Source organism: Typopeltis vanoorti, chromosome 22 (assembly GCF_054136105.1).
Source record: "Typopeltis vanoorti isolate ZY-2024b chromosome 22, IOZ_Tvanoo_1.0, whole genome shotgun sequence".
Lineage (NCBI taxonomy): Eukaryota > Metazoa > Arthropoda > Arachnida > Uropygi > Thelyphonidae > Typopeltis > Typopeltis vanoorti.
In genome coordinates, this window is record NC_143570.1 from 40,936,653 (window position 1) to 40,956,369 (window position 19,717).

Below are 19,717 nucleotides of genomic sequence, written 5' to 3' on the forward strand. Positions count from 1 at the left end.
TGTATGCGACTGCCCCAAATTTGGGAGGCATACATCAGCAGACCTTCAGCCCAACGGCCAAGAACGCCTACATAGCCCTCCAGAGGGCACCATCAGGACTTCTAGGAGAACGATAGCTTCAAATCTTCATTCTCAGTTACTGTATTGTTATTGCCTGTGTGCACCTGCCTTTTTGTAAGTTCCTTTAGAAAATGGCAATGTGACATTGCCGAAATATCGGAAATATCTATTAAAATATAATTTAATTTATATTCGGATCTACGTTGTTTCAATTCCCTAAGTTATTTAGAAATGCATAACCAATGTATAAGCCTGTCTACGAGAATCAACACATGTTAAACCAAAACTGACAGCATAAACAGTGTGGAATATTCGTAATATATGCATGCACAGCTAGTCATGAACTCCAAGCTATACACTGGATATGTGTAAGAATATTTATATTAAACAATTTGTTTGTATCTGTCAGATCAGCTGCGACCTTTGCAGGGTTAATGTGAAGTCGAAACGTCAAGTGTTTATTTTGGTTTATATTAAACTAAAGTTTAACTCTAACACAGTAGTTGTTTCCATAATTTTCATGATGTATTCTGATCATCATGTAAGCATGAAGGAAAGGAGTCTCTATATACAAATTAATCAAAAATGCCTATTGACAATAACATTATAATTAAACTATAGAGATTCTTAAAAAATTATTAATGATAACTACATTATTTAATGATTCACAATATCATTTCATTAAAAATATAAATAATATCAAATTCCTAAATTAAGAATTAAGTAAATAGAAGCAGATCACTACTGAAAACTTTAAAAAACACATTCATTATTTATAATTTTTAAAACATATATATTATTATTATTTTAATCTTACCTCCATAAGGTAAAGTTGATATAATTACACTTTCTTCTGAAAGTAGTGGGCTGTAATAAGGCAAAAGAATCCAAGCTATCCTGAACTATATTAATTAACAAAAAAAAATTAAATGAAATAAACAGTGCAAGTAGTTTTATCAACTGAAATAGATTAAAAAAATTTAAAGATATATTAAAGCAAATAAAAAGCTTTCTTTTTTTACATAAAATGTTCAGTAAGCTGTGTCCAAAACTGTGAACCAAAATTAGAAAAGTAGAGTGAAATTCTAACATATGACTGTAAAATATGTACTTTTACCCACAAGAGACATCCAGTGAATCATGGACTCACTGGAGGGAGGGCACATATTGTTCCCACCAAGTCATACCTTCTCTTGAATTCAATCTATAATCATAAACTAAAAAAGGGAGTTAACCTCTCTATGAGAGGTATATTTAGCTCTCACCCCTTTCTTGGTTACATTCATACTCAATTTCCATGGATGCCTTCTCATCCTCTCCCTCACCCTCCATAAAATGAAAAATTCCATCTGCTAGCATCCTTTGTTATCCTTTCAGAAGTTTATAGGTCTCTATCATATCATCCCTCTTTCTCCTGTTTGCTAGAATCTGCAGGCCACAAATTCTCAATCTCTCTGTCTCTCTCATAATCTACATTCTATAGTCTCAATATAATCTTTGCTCCCTCTCCACTGTTTTTGCATCACCTCAGAAACAAGGAGACCAGCGTATGCAATAGCTCAGATGAGATCATATCAAAGCCTTCTAAAGAGGCAAAATGACTGACTTCCATATTCTTATATGTTAACATTCAGTTCAGCACAGAAATTATCCTTGGAGTTTTATTCACAATCTTTGCGATATGATCCATTAACTTTAATTTCCTATCTACTAAAACTCCAAGATCATTATTCGTGCGTAGAGGCTAAAGTGCTGTAAGGACATCGTTGGAGGCTTAATGGATTTTTTACAACACTCAAAAAGGATTAAAATAGAATTTAATACTTTCTATATTTCGTCCTAGTCACTAGGACATCTACGGGGATTACAAAAACAACTAATGTAACATGCACACAAATATCATACAATACTAAGCCCAACCATGTGGGTGACACTAAAGTCCTATCTAGGTGGAACGCCCTCTAAGGGAGGTAAGGGAGGTAGTAGGTGGCCTGGAATGTAAGCTGGACCTCTGGTGATGAGTGTTTCCCAAATCTTCGGAAGCTTAATGCAACTGTATTTATTAAGATTTGGCTAGTTTCTGAGAGCTGCTGCTGCTTCTAAGAAAAGTCTCTCTTTATTGAATTTGCTGTGGTGGAGCATGGTGGTTTTCTTCCATGATACCCTGTGGGTGGTGTCCAAAACATGGTCAGCCAAGCCTGAATGACCATAGTTGTGTTTACAGATGTAAGACGTGTACCTCTAGACAGATGGATGCTGATCTGCCTGTCTGTCCAAAGTATGCCAGCTTACAGGAACAGGGTACTTTGTAAACTCCAGGCAGAGAGAGAGGAGGGAGCAGATTTTTCGTAGAACGGATAAGGGTAGCAAGTATATGCTGTGTGTAGGTTGTACTTTTTTAGAATCTTGGATATTTTTTCGGATGTGCCACAGATGTAGGGTATGGTGATGGCATTTTTAAAATCTTGTTGATGAGAAGGACAGGGAATGGGGGAGGAACTGATTATTTTTTTTGATACTGTGATCGCTGTAGCCATTGGAGAGGAAAGTGCTGTGTATGTGGTTAAGCTCAGTAGTGAGGGTGGTTCCACTGGAACAAAGATTGTGGGCTCTCTTGGTAAGAGTTTTAATAATGCCATATTGTTGAGAGGGGTGGTGGTGGGAGAGTTTGTGAATGTATCTGCCTGTGTGTGTGTGTGGGGGGGGTTCTGTATACAGTGAAGGCAAGTGAATCATTAGGAAGGCATGTGACAAAGGTGTCTAGGAAGGGTAAACAATTGTTCTTTTCCTTTTCCATAGTAAACTGGATTCTTGGATGTAGGCTATTGAAATGACTGAGGAAGGAGTCTAACATGTCTGGGCCATGAGGCCAAATAGAGAACACACATCATCTACATATCTTGGCCAGATAGAAGGTTTGAGTGGGGCTGAGTCTATGGCTCGTTTTTCGAAATCTTCCATTTAGAAATTGGCAATGGGGGAACCCATGGCAGTTCCCTCTATCTGCTTGTAGATTTTGTTCTTCCAAGAGAAATACCCAGAGTTAATGGCAAAGGAAAAGAGATCTAAGATGTCAGAAGGAAAAACGTTTTCTAAGAGAGATAAGGTGTCAATTAAGGGAATATTGGTAAACAAAGAGGAGATATCAAAGCTTACCAATATGTCTGCATTATTCAAGGTTAAATTTTCTGTGAGGGCTTTAAAGTGGGTCGAGTTTTTTATATAGGAATTGACCTTCTTGTAAGGGGGGGGGTCAGAGAGTGTAGCAAGGTGCATTGGTGGCATCTACTATATGCTTGAGTGGGGAATTGGGTTTGTGGATTTTAGGTAAACCGTATATTCGGGGAGGATGGGAGTGGAAAGGTTTAAGTTTTTTCGTGATGTCAGGGGGCCAGGAAGATACTTTTTTAAGTAACATTTTTAATTTCTTAACTTGTGTTTTTGTGGGGTCGTGTTCTAGCGGGATCGTGGAGGATAATATTCATTTTACGATTGTATTCACTGGTATTAAGTATAACTGTGGCATTACCCTTATCCGCTGACGATACACGGCTTTCCTGAAACTATGGAAAGAAAAAAGGATCGTCATGACCAGAGCGGATAAGGGTAATGCCACAGTTGTTCTTCATACCAGTGAATACAATCGTAAAATGAATATTATCCTCCGCGATTGTGCTACCTACATTCCGCTAGAACATGACCCCACAAAAACACAAGTTAAGAAATTAAAAATCTTACTTAAAAAAGTATCTTCCTGGTCCCCTGACATCACGAAAAAACTTAAACCTTTCTGCTCCCATCCCCCCGAATATATGGTTTACCAAAAATCCACAAACCCAATTCCCCCACTCAGGCCTATAGTAGATGCCACCAATGCACCTTGTTACAGACTGTCTAAACAGCTGGCCAACTCTCTGACCCCCCCCCCCCACCGGAAAGTCCACTTCCTATATAAAAAACTCGACCCACTTTAAAGCCCTCACAGAAAATTTAACCTTGAATAATGCAGACATATTGGTAAGCTTTGATATCTCCTCTTTGTTTACCAATATTCCCTTAATTGACACCTTATCTCTCTTAGAAAACGTTTTTCCTTCTGACATCTTAGATCTCTTTTTCTTTGCCATTAACTCTGGGTATTTCTCTTGGAAGAACAAAATCTACAAGCAGATAGAGGGAACCACCATGGGTTTCCCCCTCTCACCCCCCTGCCAATTTCTATATGGAAGATTTCGAAAAACGAGCCATAGACTCAGCCCCCTCAAACCTTCTATCTGGCTAAGATATGTAGATGATGTGTTCTCTATTTGGCCTCATAGCACAGACACATTAGACTCCTTCCTCAGTCATCTCAATAGCCTACATCCAAGAATCCAGTTTACTATGGAAAAGGAAAAGAACAATTGTTTACTCTTCCTAGACACCTCAGTCACACGCCTGCCTAATGATACACTTGCCTTCACTGTATACAGAAAATCCACACACACACACACACACAGGCAGATACATTCACAAACTCTCCCACCACCACCCCTCTCAACAATATGGCATTATTAAAACTCTTACCAAGAGAGCCCACAATCTTTGTTCCAGTGGAACCACCCTCACTACTGAGCTTAACCACATAAACAGCACTTTCCTCTCCAATGGCTACAGTGATCACAGTATCAAAAAAATAATTAGTTCCTCCCCCATTCCCTGTCCTTCTCGTCAACAAGATTTTACAAATGCCATCACCATACCCTACATCTGTGGCACATCTGAAAAAATAGCCAAGATTCTAAAAAAGTACAACCTACACACAGCATATAAGCCCCACCGCAAACTTGCTACCCTTATCCGTTCTACGAAAGATCAGCTCCCTCCTCTCTCTCTCTGCCTGGAGTTTACAAAGTACCCTGTTCCTGTAAGCTGGCGTAACTTTGGACAGACAGTCAGATCAGCATCCATCCGCCTGGAGGAACACGTCTTACATCTGTAAACACAACTATGGTCATTCAGGCTTGGCTGACCATGTTTTGGACATCACCCACAGGGTATCATGGAAGAAAACCACCATGCTCAACCACAGCAAATTCAAGAAAGAGAGACTTTTCTTAGAAGCAGCAGCAGCTCTCAGAAACCAACCAAATCTTAATAAATACAGTTGCATTAAGCTTCCGAAGATTTGGGAAACACTCATCACCAGAGGTCCCACCTTACATTCCAGGCCACCTACTACCACCCTTAGAGGGCGCTCCACCTAGATAGGAGTCACCCACATGGTTGGGCTTAGTAGTGTATGATATTTGTGTGCATATTACATTAGTTGTTTTTGTAATCCCCGTAGATGTCCTAGTGACTAGGACGAAATATAGGAAGTATTAAATTCTATTTTAATCCTTTTTGAGTGTTGTAAAAAAATCTATTAAGCCTCCAACATCATTAGCTTGATCAGTTTCTTCTAGCATAATCCTACCAACATAATATGCCACTGACATCTCATCCCACCAAAGTCATAACTATATTTATTAACATTGAATTGACAGCCATTTCCATATACCCACAATTCCAGCTTCTTCGAATTATTATTATTATTTCATAACACCTCCAAGGAGTCCAAAGACTCATTGAGAGAGGGCACCTACTCTACAACTCTCTGTCTCTACCACTCAATCTACCAACTACACCAAACTGCTACTACTATCATCATCTACACCAAACCACTACTACTGCTAGCATTTTTTGTCTGTAAATTGCTATGCATGTGTCTCTGAGGGTCGATTTGTCTGTAATCTTTTATCGTTTGTTTCTTCTTTTTGGTTTTAGGTTTTTTTTTTGTTTGTCTGTAATAGAAATCATTCTATAAGTATTACATGTCAATTGCATTCCTGATTAACCTGCCTATCTTTGTATCATCAGCAAATAGTTGTATGTTAAATCTTTCCCAATGTCATTACGTAAAGACTGAATAACAATGGACCAAGGAATGTTCTGTGGGGTATATCACTAGTTACCTTAAATCTTACAGACTAACATCCCCCCATAAACCACTTTTTTGATATCTATCAGTCAGACATACTCTTATCCACACTAACATTTTATAATCCAATCCCATATCCTCCATCTTATGCAAGAGCCTTCCATATTGAATCCTGTAAAAAACATTTAGCAAAGTCAAAAAGTACCATGGTGTATCCATTCCCCTTGTCTAACTCAACTTCAGCATTATTATAAAATGTGAGCAGGTTACTCGGGTTACATAACCTTCCTTTAGTAAACCCATGCTGTTCATTACAAAGCATAGATTCTTTATCAAACCATATTTCTGTATGTGATCTCTTACCAACTTTTTCAAAATCATCACCACTACTCCACAGATACTGATAGACCAATAGTTATTACACAGATCAGTCTTTGTACCATATGAATATTTGTCATGGAAATATTTATAGAATACACAAATTGCTGAAACCAAATGTCAGTGTGAAAGTGGGAGGAGTGAGTAAGTAAGAGATGGGTCATTCATCAATCTAATTGGTCTTCTCTGTTTGAGTCAAGCATTCTGAGAAGCTCTTAGCAGCCCCACTCCAAATGTGAGAGCAGTATTCAATAGCTGGGCGGATTTGTGATTTATATAAGGTTAACAGCTGTTTAGAGGTGAAGTAATGTCTAAAGAGAAATCCTAGTTTTTCAGAAGCAGAGGATGCAATGGTTGTGATGTGTTTATGCCAGAGGCTTGATGTCAGGGTAATTCCAAGAAGAGAAATCTCATCTTGTCTGGAAATTTGAGTGTTGTCAAAAATAACACTGGGAGAAAATGGTTCTTTTTTTTGTGAGAAATAAGACATAACTGGGTTTTACTAGTATTGAAACTGGTGAGGCTATCAGAATCCCATTGGAGGATGTCTTGGAGATCAGAATTGAGGGCAGTGGTGGTTGATGTTCTGTAGGTTAAGAGGAATTATGTAGAGTAAGGTTTATCATATCAAATGAAAGAGAGGAGTGCAATGTGTTGTCATCTGTAAAACTGCGTATTGGGTTGGAGGGTAACTGAAGTAAGTCATTGATATATAGAAGGAAGAGGGTTGCTGATAGAACAGAACCTTGAACCCAGGCATTAGTGGAATGGTGAGAGGATAAAGAACCATCTACCATCACACATAGTGTGCATCCAGACAGAAAGTCAGCAATCCAACTGCAAAAGTCCTGAGACAGACCAAATGAATGGAGTTTGCTTAGTAAGCCTTTGTGCCAGACCCTATCAAAAGCTTTGGAGATATCAAATGCAGCCACTTGAGATTCCCCAAACTTCTCTATGGTATTTGTCCGGAGATGGGTGATATATGTAAGTAGATCTCCTGTTGATTGGCAATGCTGGAATCCATACTAGTAGTCATGTATTAGCTGGGTGCCTTCAAGGTAATGCAGGAGTTGGGAATTGATGGTTTTCTCCATTACTTTAGATAGGACTGAGGTGAGTGAGATAAGGCAGTAGTTAGATGGCAGTGATTTGTCACCCATCTTGGGAATGAGTTGAATATAGGCCAATTTCCAGGCTGTGGGATAGTGGGATAAAATATAGGATAGGAGTACAGGCAACAAAGGATAGGAGTCAGTTCTCCTGGCCCTGATGACATTCCTCCAATTGCAGGAATGCCATTAGGACCAGGAGACTTTTTTTGTGTCTAATTTGGGCAGTATTTTTCGGATCTCTTTCTGTCAAAAGGATATAGGCAGGCATTGTATATTTGGCAGCTGGAATGGTTGAAGGCATTTACTATTGTTAGTTATGCATGCATTAGAGACAAAGTGTGAAACCAGGAGATTGACTTTTTCTGTAGGTGATGATGCAATAAAGCCATCTGGGTATGATAATGGTGGGAACTGTGTTGGGCAAAAGTTACAATCATTTGCTTTAGCAAGAGACCAAAAGGCTCGGCTGCTGTTTGAGTAGGCTGCAAGCTTCATGCTTTTTGCTCTTTCCAACTCTGTTTTGGAAGCATTGATAGTTTTCTTGGATCTGTTTCTGGCTTGAGTATAAGCATTAAAAGAGGATGAAATTCTTGATGTAAGGCAGTTGTATGCTTGATTTTTCATTTGTACAGCCTCAGCACATCTTTTGGAGAACTAGGATTTAGTTAAGGGAGATGACAGAGTAGCATGGGGAATACATGTCTCCATGCCACACTACTCATGTATGGGAGAGGCTGTGTAAGTGTTGTTGCATGGGGGAGGAGATGACCACTAAATTGTGGTTGGAATTATCTAGGGGGGGGGCTCACTATATTCACTGTGTATTTGGAAGGGCCACTAGTGAGGAAGAGGTCTAGGATGTTTGGAGAGTGGTTCAGGTTATGTCCTCGGTCCAGTCCTCGATGAGTCCAATGACTCCCTGGAGTTGCCCGTAATAATAGGTTATCTGGTATTCTGGTTGCATGTGAACAATTTGTGTAAGGTCATTAGTGATGGCAAACATTTTCAACATCTCTGCCTGTAAGATCTGTACAATTGGAGAAGCAAAGCCAGTTGGTATTGTGGATATTAAAATCTCCTAGGAGATGATTCTGCTGTCGGAAATTAGGACTGGAGAAAATCAAATTTTAAGGAGAGGAAATTAAAGAGCTCAGAATGGTTGGTGGCATTATGGGAGCGATAAAGACAGCAAATTTATTTGGCAGAGTGAGGAAGGGGTATTTTCAACCAAAGGTCATAGTTGGGCAATTCTAGATTGAATGCTCTGGCAAGGTCAGAGCAGATATATGCACAGATGCCACCCTTGGTTTTATTACAGATTTAAAAATGTCTTTCTTAATCATGGAACCCACTCCATATTCATGTATGTTTCTCTCCACCAGAATATACAAATGTAAAGCCATCTTTTTCTAGTTTTCCCATGTTAGGCCATCTTGTTTCATTAATTCCCATCACGTCAACTTTAAGTCTTTTCATTTCCTGTATAAGGTTGTCAAATTCCCTAGTTTATATAATGTTCTCACATTCCAAGTTCCAATTTTCAAGACTCTGTTTCTTGTTTTCAAATGAGGAATATCAGATGCCGACCTTCCTTTCATTTTACTCACAGTTTCAGTGTCTTCTTCCTTGTAACTATTTACAGCTTAGGACATTGCAAAAGTTCCAACTTCCAAAGCATAGCTTGTAAGATATTTCCGTTTCTCCATGATCGATTATAGAATAGAAGATAGTAACGTGGTGAGGCCCCAATCTCTTCCACATCTGCAATAGCCAGCTAACTTGGCTCACTCTGCCAGCCATCGATGTGTATTCAGATTCTTCTGCCTGCCAGTTGTTTCACATTGCCATTGATATATGAATTCTTCTGCCAATGATGAAACAGCAGATGTCATTGCAGTCCTAACATCTTCGCCAGAGCCCCTTTAGTCAGCCATTTTTCAAGGTTCTCTGTAAGCCTTCATGCCTACCGTTTAGCTCTTTGTTTTAATAATTATCCTTTCTAGTTCTTCAGAAAATTTACCTTTGACATCAATCATCATCATCTTTATCTCTTGTTAACAACTGTAACACCAAATAGATGATCAAAAACAGATATTCCATGGCAAAAACATGTATGTTTCCATGACCAGATCATCTTGTAACATGTATTGCTAAAATCTGAATATTATAATTTACTACTGCATCACTAACATACTGAAAATATTCAGTTATTGCTTTAATCCCTACTCAAGTATAAGCAAACAAAGTTTGTAAGTAAGGCATCTTCACAACTGGTCTAACTGTATATAGAGGTGGTGAACTTCACACCAGTTGCCTTAGTATCCCATAATGCAAAGCACACTTCCCTTCAGACACATATATTGCTATGCATTAAGGAAAGGATCATTAACTAGACTGGTTTTGCTGTATAAGTACAGGAACGGTCCCCAAAAACTAGGTGATCCTTCAGATCACTCTAACCTCAATGAGTGATTGAAAAGGATTATTCTAACCCACAAACCTTGAACTGGATTATCAACAGTGATTCTGCCTGCAAAAGCCCACAGGCCCACCAAAAGACAGGGTGGGCCTGTGGGCTTTTGATTATATTTTAACAATCTATCAAGAAATGCTCACCTCCCAGAGTAAAACCTTGTCAAAAAACCATGATCAAGACCACATCAGTAGAAGCAATGCCATAGGCAAGCAACCATTGGAATTCAGTGAACATGACCACTTTTTTCTCCATAAACTAGGTGATCCTTCAAATCACTCTAACCTCAATGAATGACCTGTAAGATCATTCTAAACTGATTATTCTTGAATACTCCAGAAAACTTAGTGATGATTACACCAGAAAACACCTGCAATGGCATCGTTTGTGCCTAGTGGTGGGCAAAAACCTACTGCTGTGCAAAACACAAGCTTCCATAAGCAGCCAGAAAGAACTGCTCATATCCTAGGCAAGCACTAAAAGTGCCATAGGCAAGCATCCATTGGAATCCAGTGATCAAGATCACTTCAGCAGTGAACCATATCAATGAAAAACCACATCAGTAGAAGCAAGATCCAGGAAGATAATAAAGTTGGATGAATACAAAATTCGTGTATTTTCCATATACAAGTAGTAAAATGGTTTATCACCATATTATTAAAATACTCCGCATCAGAGAAAGTTTTTTCACTTAGTTTTGAAGTATATTATACTTGACAAGAAATCATATTCTTGTTTTAATCCTCACCCAAGTGTAAGCTTACAAATATTTTCTTTCCCGGTGATACAGTGGTCAGCATTCATTGTGTAGAATTTAATGAGACAAAACACACATGTTAGAGCAATTAATTTACTTATTAGGAAATTAATACTTGATGTTTTGACTTCTATATTATTATTATTATTATTATTATTTATACAGATACGCCATGAAGTCAAAAGACTAATCATAGAAGACCCACACTATACATTAATCACACCTATCATACATGTTGAAAGTTATTTTACTTGGTTATACTATAAATTAAAGATGCCAAGAAATTATATTATTGGTTTAATCCTTTATCCAAGTATAAGCAAACAGTGCATATGAATTGCCTTAGTATCCCATAATGCGAAGTACACATCTTTCTTGTCTTGTCAGATGTCATCTCCTTCCAGGAGGTTAACTACCATGAGCTTCCACCCTGTATGGTTTTGTGCTTCTCTTTTACATTCTTCATAAGACAAAAAGGTCCAGTCCTTAATATTTCTCATCCAATCTGTTGTTTGTCTTCCTCTTCTTCTTTTTCTTGGTATGTATCATTCCTTCTAGAAGTGTTTTTTGTAAAGATTCATGCCTTAGTATGTGACCAAGGTAGGTAGTTTTCCTTTTCTTAATGGTTTTCAACAGAGTCCTATCTTCTCCAGTCAGGTTTCTGCTCCATATAGCAGTGTTGACCATACGTAGCATTTGGACGGCCTAATTCTTGTTTTTGTGTGAATTTCCCTTGAGGTTAGAATGTTTTTCATGCTAATGAAGGTTGATCTAGCAATTTTTATTCTTTCTTCTTAATATTTCCTTATCACACTTTCAATTCTCTGTAATTAGTTGACCCAAATATATATATATATATATGGGGTGCTTAAGGGTCAAAGCTGTATAACTGAGAGGAGACCTCCACATAGCCTTTAAAGGAATGCAGAGAACCGACCAGGGCTTCTGACCTAATGTCCAATCCTCACCTTCTCGTGGTGCACCCTGTTGGATATCTACTTGGATACTGAACGGACGAGGATGGACTGGCAATTTGGGATTTAGCCGACCAAATTGTATTCTTATTGGTTAAACCAAAATAAAAAATGATGGTACAACACGACAAAATTTCATGCCGGCTGGGGCGTCGCCCGGTTAAACAAGGCCCCCGTTGTTTTTGCCAGGGAACCATGGCAAACAGCGAAAAGTCAGCTACTGGAACAAATCTGAAAACAAACCCCAACTCAACATCACCAGAGTTAAAGATCGGTACTATCAACGTAAGAAGCCTGAATGGCAAAGAAATGGAGCTAGCTGAGGAATTAGATAAGTACCAGATCGACATCTCCTGTGAGATCTTTCTGAGCAATAAATACAAAATGTTATATTCAGGCAATGACAATCAAGGAAAAGAAGGAGTAGCCATAGTATTCAACACAAAATACATGGCTAATCTTCCTGAATGGCAGTCAGTCTCAAGTAGAGTAATGTGGGCAAATATGAGAATAGGGAACTGGACAATGAGACTTATTTGTGCCTATGGTCCCACAGAAGGTTCTACTAAGGTAGAAGTGGAGGAGTTTTTTGAGGCTTTAGAAAAAGCAACTGACACAATGAAAAATGAAAAGTTGGTCCTTGTTGGGGATCTAAATAGCAGAGTAGGAAATGATAGCAAAGCTAATAATAATGGCAAATATCTGTTGGATTTCTGCTCAGGACATGGACTGGTTATTACTAACACCATGTTCCAAAATAAAAATGTGCACAAATTCACATGGAGAGAAGAGGCTAGGAATAAGAAAAGTCTCATTAACTATGTTATTGTTGATAATAATGTTTTCTCCCTGGTGCAGGACACCAGAGTGTACAGAGGATTTGAAATTGGAAGTGATCACTATTTAGTCTTCAGCAGGATAAAATTGAATTTCATATTGAAAAGAATAACATGTAAGAAAGTTTTAAAGTGAATAAAAGTTGAGCAGCTCTCAGATGTGAACTGTAGACTAAAATACACAAAGATTATTGAAGAAAAAATGAAAGAGTTTGAGAACAGGAATCAAACCTTGGAAGTAAGGTGGTATAAGAGTCTTACAGTGGCTGCACTGCATAGTTCAGAAAGCCTGGACAGAGGGACGAATTCCCGATGATTGGAGTAGAGCTCTCATAGTACCCATATATAAAAAGGGAAATAAAACTGAATGTGAGAATTACAGAGGTATTTCCCTACTGAGTGTTCCTGGCAAGATCTATGCAAGTATACTTGAGAAACGGTTGAGAAGAATTGTGGAAGAAAAGCTTGGTGAAGAACAAGCTGGATTCAGGCCAAATAGAGGCTGTCAGGATCAGATCTTCACTTTAAGACAAATAGTCGAGAAAGCAAGGGAATATAACAAAGATCTGTATTTAAGTTTTGTCGATTTGGAAAAGGCATATGACAGGGTGCCAAGAGAGAAGCTATTCAATACGCTGCAGTTATATGGTGTCAATGGGGCATTATATCAAGCAATACTTAGTCTTTATTTGAGTTGTAAGTCAGCAGTTAGAATTGAAGGAAGTACAGGAAGATGGTTTAATGTTAAATCTGGTGTGAGACAAGGATGTACATTATCCCCTCTGCTATTCATTATCTATATGGATCACATTATGAAGGAAAGTGGTATTGAACATGATATCAAAATTGGAGATGTTAATGTCAGTTCTTTGCTTTATGCGGATGGTGTTATACTTCTAAATAAATCTGCTACAAGTCTGCAAGATTCTCTGACTAAATTGAATAGCTGTTGTAATAGATATGGTATGAAGGTCAGCAATAAAAAGACAAAGACAATGAAAATAGGCAGAATCATTGAAAATGTCAACTGTGTTGTGAATGGAGAACCTGTGAAACAAGTAAAACATTTCGGCTATTTAGGCACGATTTTTACTGAAGATGGTGAATTAAATATAGAAATAGACAACAAAATCAGCAAAGCTGGTGTGGTGGGAAGTCAATTGAATAAATTCATATGGAATAAGAGAGAAATTAGTCGGAACACTAAATTAGCTGTATACAAGACAGTGTTCAAACCAGTTTTAACTTATGGATCTGAGAGCTGGGTCAGAAGTAAAACACTTGACCAAAGATTAGAGACCACAGATATGAGAGTCCTGAGAAAGAGTATAGGCGTGAACAGATGGCATCAATGGCAATATCATATTAAAAACGAGGATATTAGGAAAGAACTTGACATTGTCAGCATCCAGGAATGTGTTAGCAGAGCTAATTTCAGGTGGTATGGTCACTTAAACAGAATGGGCGAGGAAAGATTAGCAAAACAAGTGTTCTCTGCCAGGTTGGCAGCAAAACGACCCAGAGGAAGACCAAGATATAGGTGGATTGATACGGTACAAAGTGCTTTAGATGATAGAAATGTAAGATCTGATAATGTTGGAGTCTTAACAAGTAACAGACTGATTTGGAGGAAAATTGTAGATAGGAAATTAATAATGATGTAATTTTTTTCATGTAGTACTATCATATCCTGTACATCCCTTGAGGGTACATGGCAGGAATTTGATAATGATGATGATGATGATGATGATATATATGTATACTTGATCTAATGTATTTCCTCTTATCTTAATATTTATATCTGGTATTTTCCTTTTTTCTCTTGTTACCAGCATGGTTTTGGTTTTTTGAAGTTGAAATTAAGTCCATATTTTTCACTTAGTTTCAGCATCTCTTCTAGTAGGTTTTGAAGATATTTTTTATTTTCAGCGAGCAGTACTATCATCTGCATATCTTAAGTTGTTTATATTTTCACCTCCTATACTGACTCCTTTAAATTCTTCTAATTGCTGGAAGATATTTTGAGTATAGAGGTTAAACAATATAGGAGAAAGAACACATCCTTGTCTGACACCTTTCTTTACTGGGAATTCCTCCGAGGTTTCTCCTGATATTTTTATTGAGGCAGTTTACTCCCAATATAGATTTATCAGTAATCTGGTATCTTTACCATCTACTCCTAATTTTTTGATGCATTCTATTAGTTGTTCATGTTATGTATTATCAAAAGGCCTTTGTGTAGTCAATAAAACATAAGTAGACTTCTTTCTGCTTCTTGCTTACAATTTGGCTTCATGCCTGGTAGATCAACAACAGATGCTATCTTTGGGTTACGGCAGATGATGGAAAAGTTTCGAGAGAAACAACATGAGCTACATCTGGCATTTATCGATCTGGAGAAAGTATACAATAGAGTGCCAAGGCAAGAAGTCTGGAGGTGTCTGAGGGAGAAGAAGGTTCCGGAGAAATATGTCGGGTTGGTGCAGGAGATGTACAGAAATGTGAAGACAAGAGTTCGGACCTGTCTGGGACAGACAGAAAGTTTTCAAGTAACAGTTGGCTTGCATCAAGGGTCAGCATTAAGTCCGTTTCTGTTAAATATTATGATGGAGGTGGTAATGGAGGAGGTGAGAGAAGATGTGCCCTTAGATAATGTTGAATGCAGATGACATCTTGCTGTGTGCAGATTCAAGAGAAGAAGTAGGAACTAAACTGGAAAGATGGAGAAAAGTACTGGAAGAGAGATGTATGAGACTGAGTAGAAGTAAGACAGAGTATATGTGTTGCACAGTGGGCAGCGGCCAGGAATATATCAGGTTGGTGCTGGAAGGAAATGTCATCAGAAAGGTGAGGAACTTTAGATATTTAGGGTTCAACAGTGGAAGAAGATGGAGGAGCTGAGAAGGAAGTGGGATGCAGGATACAAGTGGGTTGGAGGAACTGGAGGGAGATGGCTGGAGTGTTATGCGATAAGAGGGTGCCGATCAATCTGAAAGGCAAAATCTATAGGACAGTAATGAGGCCAGCTATGACGTATGCTATAGAAACTGTGGCCCTGAGGAAAAATAACATCGGCAGGATGGAAGTAGCAGAGATGGGAATGCTTAGGTGGATGTGCGGTGTGACCAGAAAGGATCGTCTGAGAAATGACTATGTAAGAGGAACAGTGAAAGTTACGAACTTAGGAGCGAAGATACAGGAGGCAAGGTTGAGATGGTTTGGTCATGTGATGAGAAGGGAGGACGAATATATGTGGGAAGAAGGGTCATGCAGATGGATTTGCAAGGAAGGAGGAAGCATGGGCGGTCAAAGAAGAGATGGAGGGAGCTGGTAGAAGAGGACTTGAGGATGAAGAACTTGGATGTGGTGATAGCCCAAGACAGGAGGATGTGGAGGAGACTCATCATCAACAGTGACCCCACTTAAATGGGAGAAGCTGCAGAAGAAGAAGAAGAAGAAGACTTCTTTTTGCTTCTCCAGATATCTTTCTATAATTCTAATGTAGAAGAGTCCTTCTCTAGTTCCTTTATTTTCCTGAAAACCAGATTGTGTTTCATTAATTTCCAATTTCAATTTCCAATTTTATGGGAAGGGACACTACCCAGACAGGTTTCGACCTTTATTGAGGTATGTTAAAGTGCTGGGATACCTCTCAGAGTTTTTACTCTGAGTGATCTACAAGATCACTCTACATCTCACTGAGTGACCATAAAGGATAACTACTAAACTCATCACTCCTGACCTGAATGATTTCACAAAACCTGTCACTGAGCAGGCCTCTCAAGTCCCCAGGAAACAAGCAGACCCAAACATTATAAAATGTCATCTACAAGAGTCAGACCCAGAAGACAACCAGGGTTGAAGTAATGCAGAACTCGTATATTTCCCATATACAAGTAGTCAAAAGGTGTTACACCTTATTATTAAAATACTCTGGATTAGAGATAGATGTTGAAAGTTTTTTCACTTGGTTTATTTTTCACTATAATACTATAAACTAAAGATATCAAGAAATTATATTCTTGGTTTTAATCCTTTATCCAAGTGTAAGCAAACAATGTTTGCACATGAAGTATCTTCACGACTGGGCTAATTTTATATAGAGGCTAATGACTTCACATCCCATAATGCCTTAGCATCCCATAATGCAAAGTATGAGTACACACCTCTTCAGATGTGTATAATGCTATGTATTATGGGAAGACTCACTACCCAGACTGGTCTGGTTTCAACCTTTTTTTGGGGTCTCATCAGTGGGAGCCAGATCCTGAATTGACACCGAGGTTGAAGTATCATGGTTGATGTGAAGTCATTAGCTTATAAGTGATCCAAAATATATATAGTCCAATGTCACCTATGAACACATATAAGTAATTGGTCAAAAGTGCTATTCTCTCTCTCTATATAAACAGTAGCCTGTTTATTAGAATGTAGCAGCAATGACTGGCTATACTTCTAGTAAGCAGTCCTGCTAATTTAACAACTGCAAACTCTAAATGTGTGGACTTAAGGGAATGGTCATATATGCTCATTTAACTATATAAACATTGATATGGATAAAATATATCAATAATCTTAAACTTTGTATCTGTATATGTTGATGGTATTATAATTTTTGAGGGCACTTCACATCCATGGCCAGTTTCGTGGTTAAGGTTTTACCAGTGGCGGTGAAAATTTTAAGTGGGGGTGCTACATATATAAAAAAAAAAAAAAAAAAAACCCTTATTTTTTTCTAATCAGTAACGAATTTATTAATAAATAAATTTACATATTAAAAATTGCTTTATTAAAAATATTTCATCCTCACCACGAACAAACACCAATAATAAAAGTTTCGTATCAATAGCAATGACAAGTGCAAACGAATATCGGCGTTAGATCGCAGTGCATTTGTTTCGTGTAACGATAATTGAAAAAATATAATTCTTTTGATATTTTCAACAGTGACACTCATCATAATTCAGCCTTGCATCTATAATAAATAAATAATTATATGTTATTTTAACAAAATAAAATAAGATTTACAAAAAAATTGTTCACCACGAACACGTGCCAATAATAAACGTTTCATATCTCACAGAAATAATGCAGGCATAAGATACACTGCCCAAGCGGCAGTGTATCTTATGCCTGCATTGTATCTAATGATGTAACGTGCAATGACAAGGCAAACGAATATCGGCGTTAGATCGCAGTGCTTTTGTTTCGTGTAACGATAATTGATAAAATATTATTCTTTTCATATTTTCAACAGTGACACTCATAATTCAGCCTTGTATCTATAATAAATAAATAATTATATGTTATTTTAACAAAATAAAATAAGATTTATAAAAAATAGTTCACCACACACATGCACCAATAATAAACGTTTCATATCTCACAGAAATAAGGTGCGTAAGCATACTAAAAATACACTGCAGTTTGAGCATTTACAGTTGGGAATGATGTAACGTGCAATGACCGCAAACTATCAGCGTTAGATCGCAGTGCATTTGTTTTGTAATCTAAAGCGTTAATCAAACAATTCCAATTATTAACTATTCAATCAATGTCAAAACATAAGCTGTAACCTTTAACATGTTGTATTGCATTTATATAATGTTGTCAGCATTGTTATTATTTATAAACACAAACAAATTTTAATTTTTTCATTTTTTCCTTGGGGGTGATGCAGTGTCACAGTGCTTATATATGGGCCACCACTGGGTTTTACTAATAATAAGCAAAATAAATGCTATTTCTGAGATAACTATCCAGTACATCCGGCCATCATTATTGGAAATAAATTCAAATTTCTTTTATTACATATAACAAAAAAATTTCAATTAATCTAAAAATTCAGAAATTAAATAAATATGTATATAAATTGTGGGAATCATTATATTTTGTTACACTGTTTGATGTACTGTAGAAGTGAGTATGAAGAAATTGTGAGTTTTATGCTATAAATAACAATTATATATTACTGAATGCAACAGCAAATAATTAAGAGAACTTATGTAAGTTTTTTTATACACACCTGGACAAAGAAATTAGCACATCTGGAAGAAAACATGGTACAATGGCGAAACTAAGCAAATAGCTAGAGTGTGGGGTGGTATGTAAATGATCCAAGTTTGGTGCAATTGCGCATGCCCACACACCCTGCAAGCATGAACCGGTAGCCTTATAAAGCTGGCGTGTAGTCGATAGCCGATTAAAGCGAAAAGCACCGGCCGACACAAGCTAGAGTACAGAGTGACAATAATGCCAGGTAGATGACAGAGACGTTGATTTAAGCAACTTACAGACTTTGACAGTGCCATGATCATCAGCCTGAAAACCGGAGGGTGGTCGGCGCGCCGTATAGGCATGCACATGAACCATTCTGACCAAACCGTCCGACAGTGTTGGGAGTTGTGGACATGTTCCAGCACTGCCACACAGCAGAGCGGCACCGGTCAGATCAGAAGGACCAATGCTAGAGAGGATCGCCGTATCGTGCGGCAAGCACAGAGGGATCCCACGGTGACCCGGTCCACTATACAGGCAGATGTAGGGGCTCCTGTGTGCCCATGAACCATTTTCCGATGCCTTGCTGAGGCTAATCTATGATCCCAGTATCCCTTACGTGTGGTCCCATTAACACCGCAACATCACCGACTCCGTTTGAAGTGGTGCCAGGCGAGAGCGACGTGGAACGCCACAGACTGGCGACATGTGGTCTTCAGTGATAAGTGCCACTTCGTCTTGGGGACAGATGATCATCGTGTCTAGGTGTGGAGGACCCCTGGTCAAGGACACAATCCCAACCTCGCTATCGAGTGCCACACCTCCCACACTGCAGACATTATGGTCTGGGGAGCCATAGCCTATGATACCCGATCACTCCTCGTAGTGGTACGTGACACACTGATAGGGGGGCAGCAGTATGTGGATGGCATCCTATGGCACACATTCTCCCATTCCTGGCCGGGATACCAGGAGCGCTATACCAGCAGGATAATGCCTGTCCACACACGGCTCAGGTTGCCCAGGCCTGCCTACATCGTGTACAGACACTTCCATGGCCTGTCCACTCCCCCAGACTTGTCCCCTATCAAGCATGTTTGGGAGCAGCTGAAACGCCAGCTCCCACCGTGCTGCAATATCCGGGATTTGGAGCATAGCATCCAAC

At 38.5% G+C, this 19,717-nt stretch overlaps 1 protein-coding gene across 1 annotated transcript in view; it reads right to left on the reverse strand.

The window, feature by feature from the left end:
- Positions 1–19,717, reverse strand: part of LOC150094345 (proto-oncogene tyrosine-protein kinase ROS-like) — a 719,271-nt gene that overhangs the window by 551,520 nt on the left and 148,034 nt on the right. Inside the window, exon 7 of the mRNA XM_090412445.1 lies at positions 878–962. Coding sequence (XP_090268571.1) covers positions 878–962 — 85 coding nt within the window. The remainder of the gene's footprint in view (positions 1–877; positions 963–19,717) is intronic.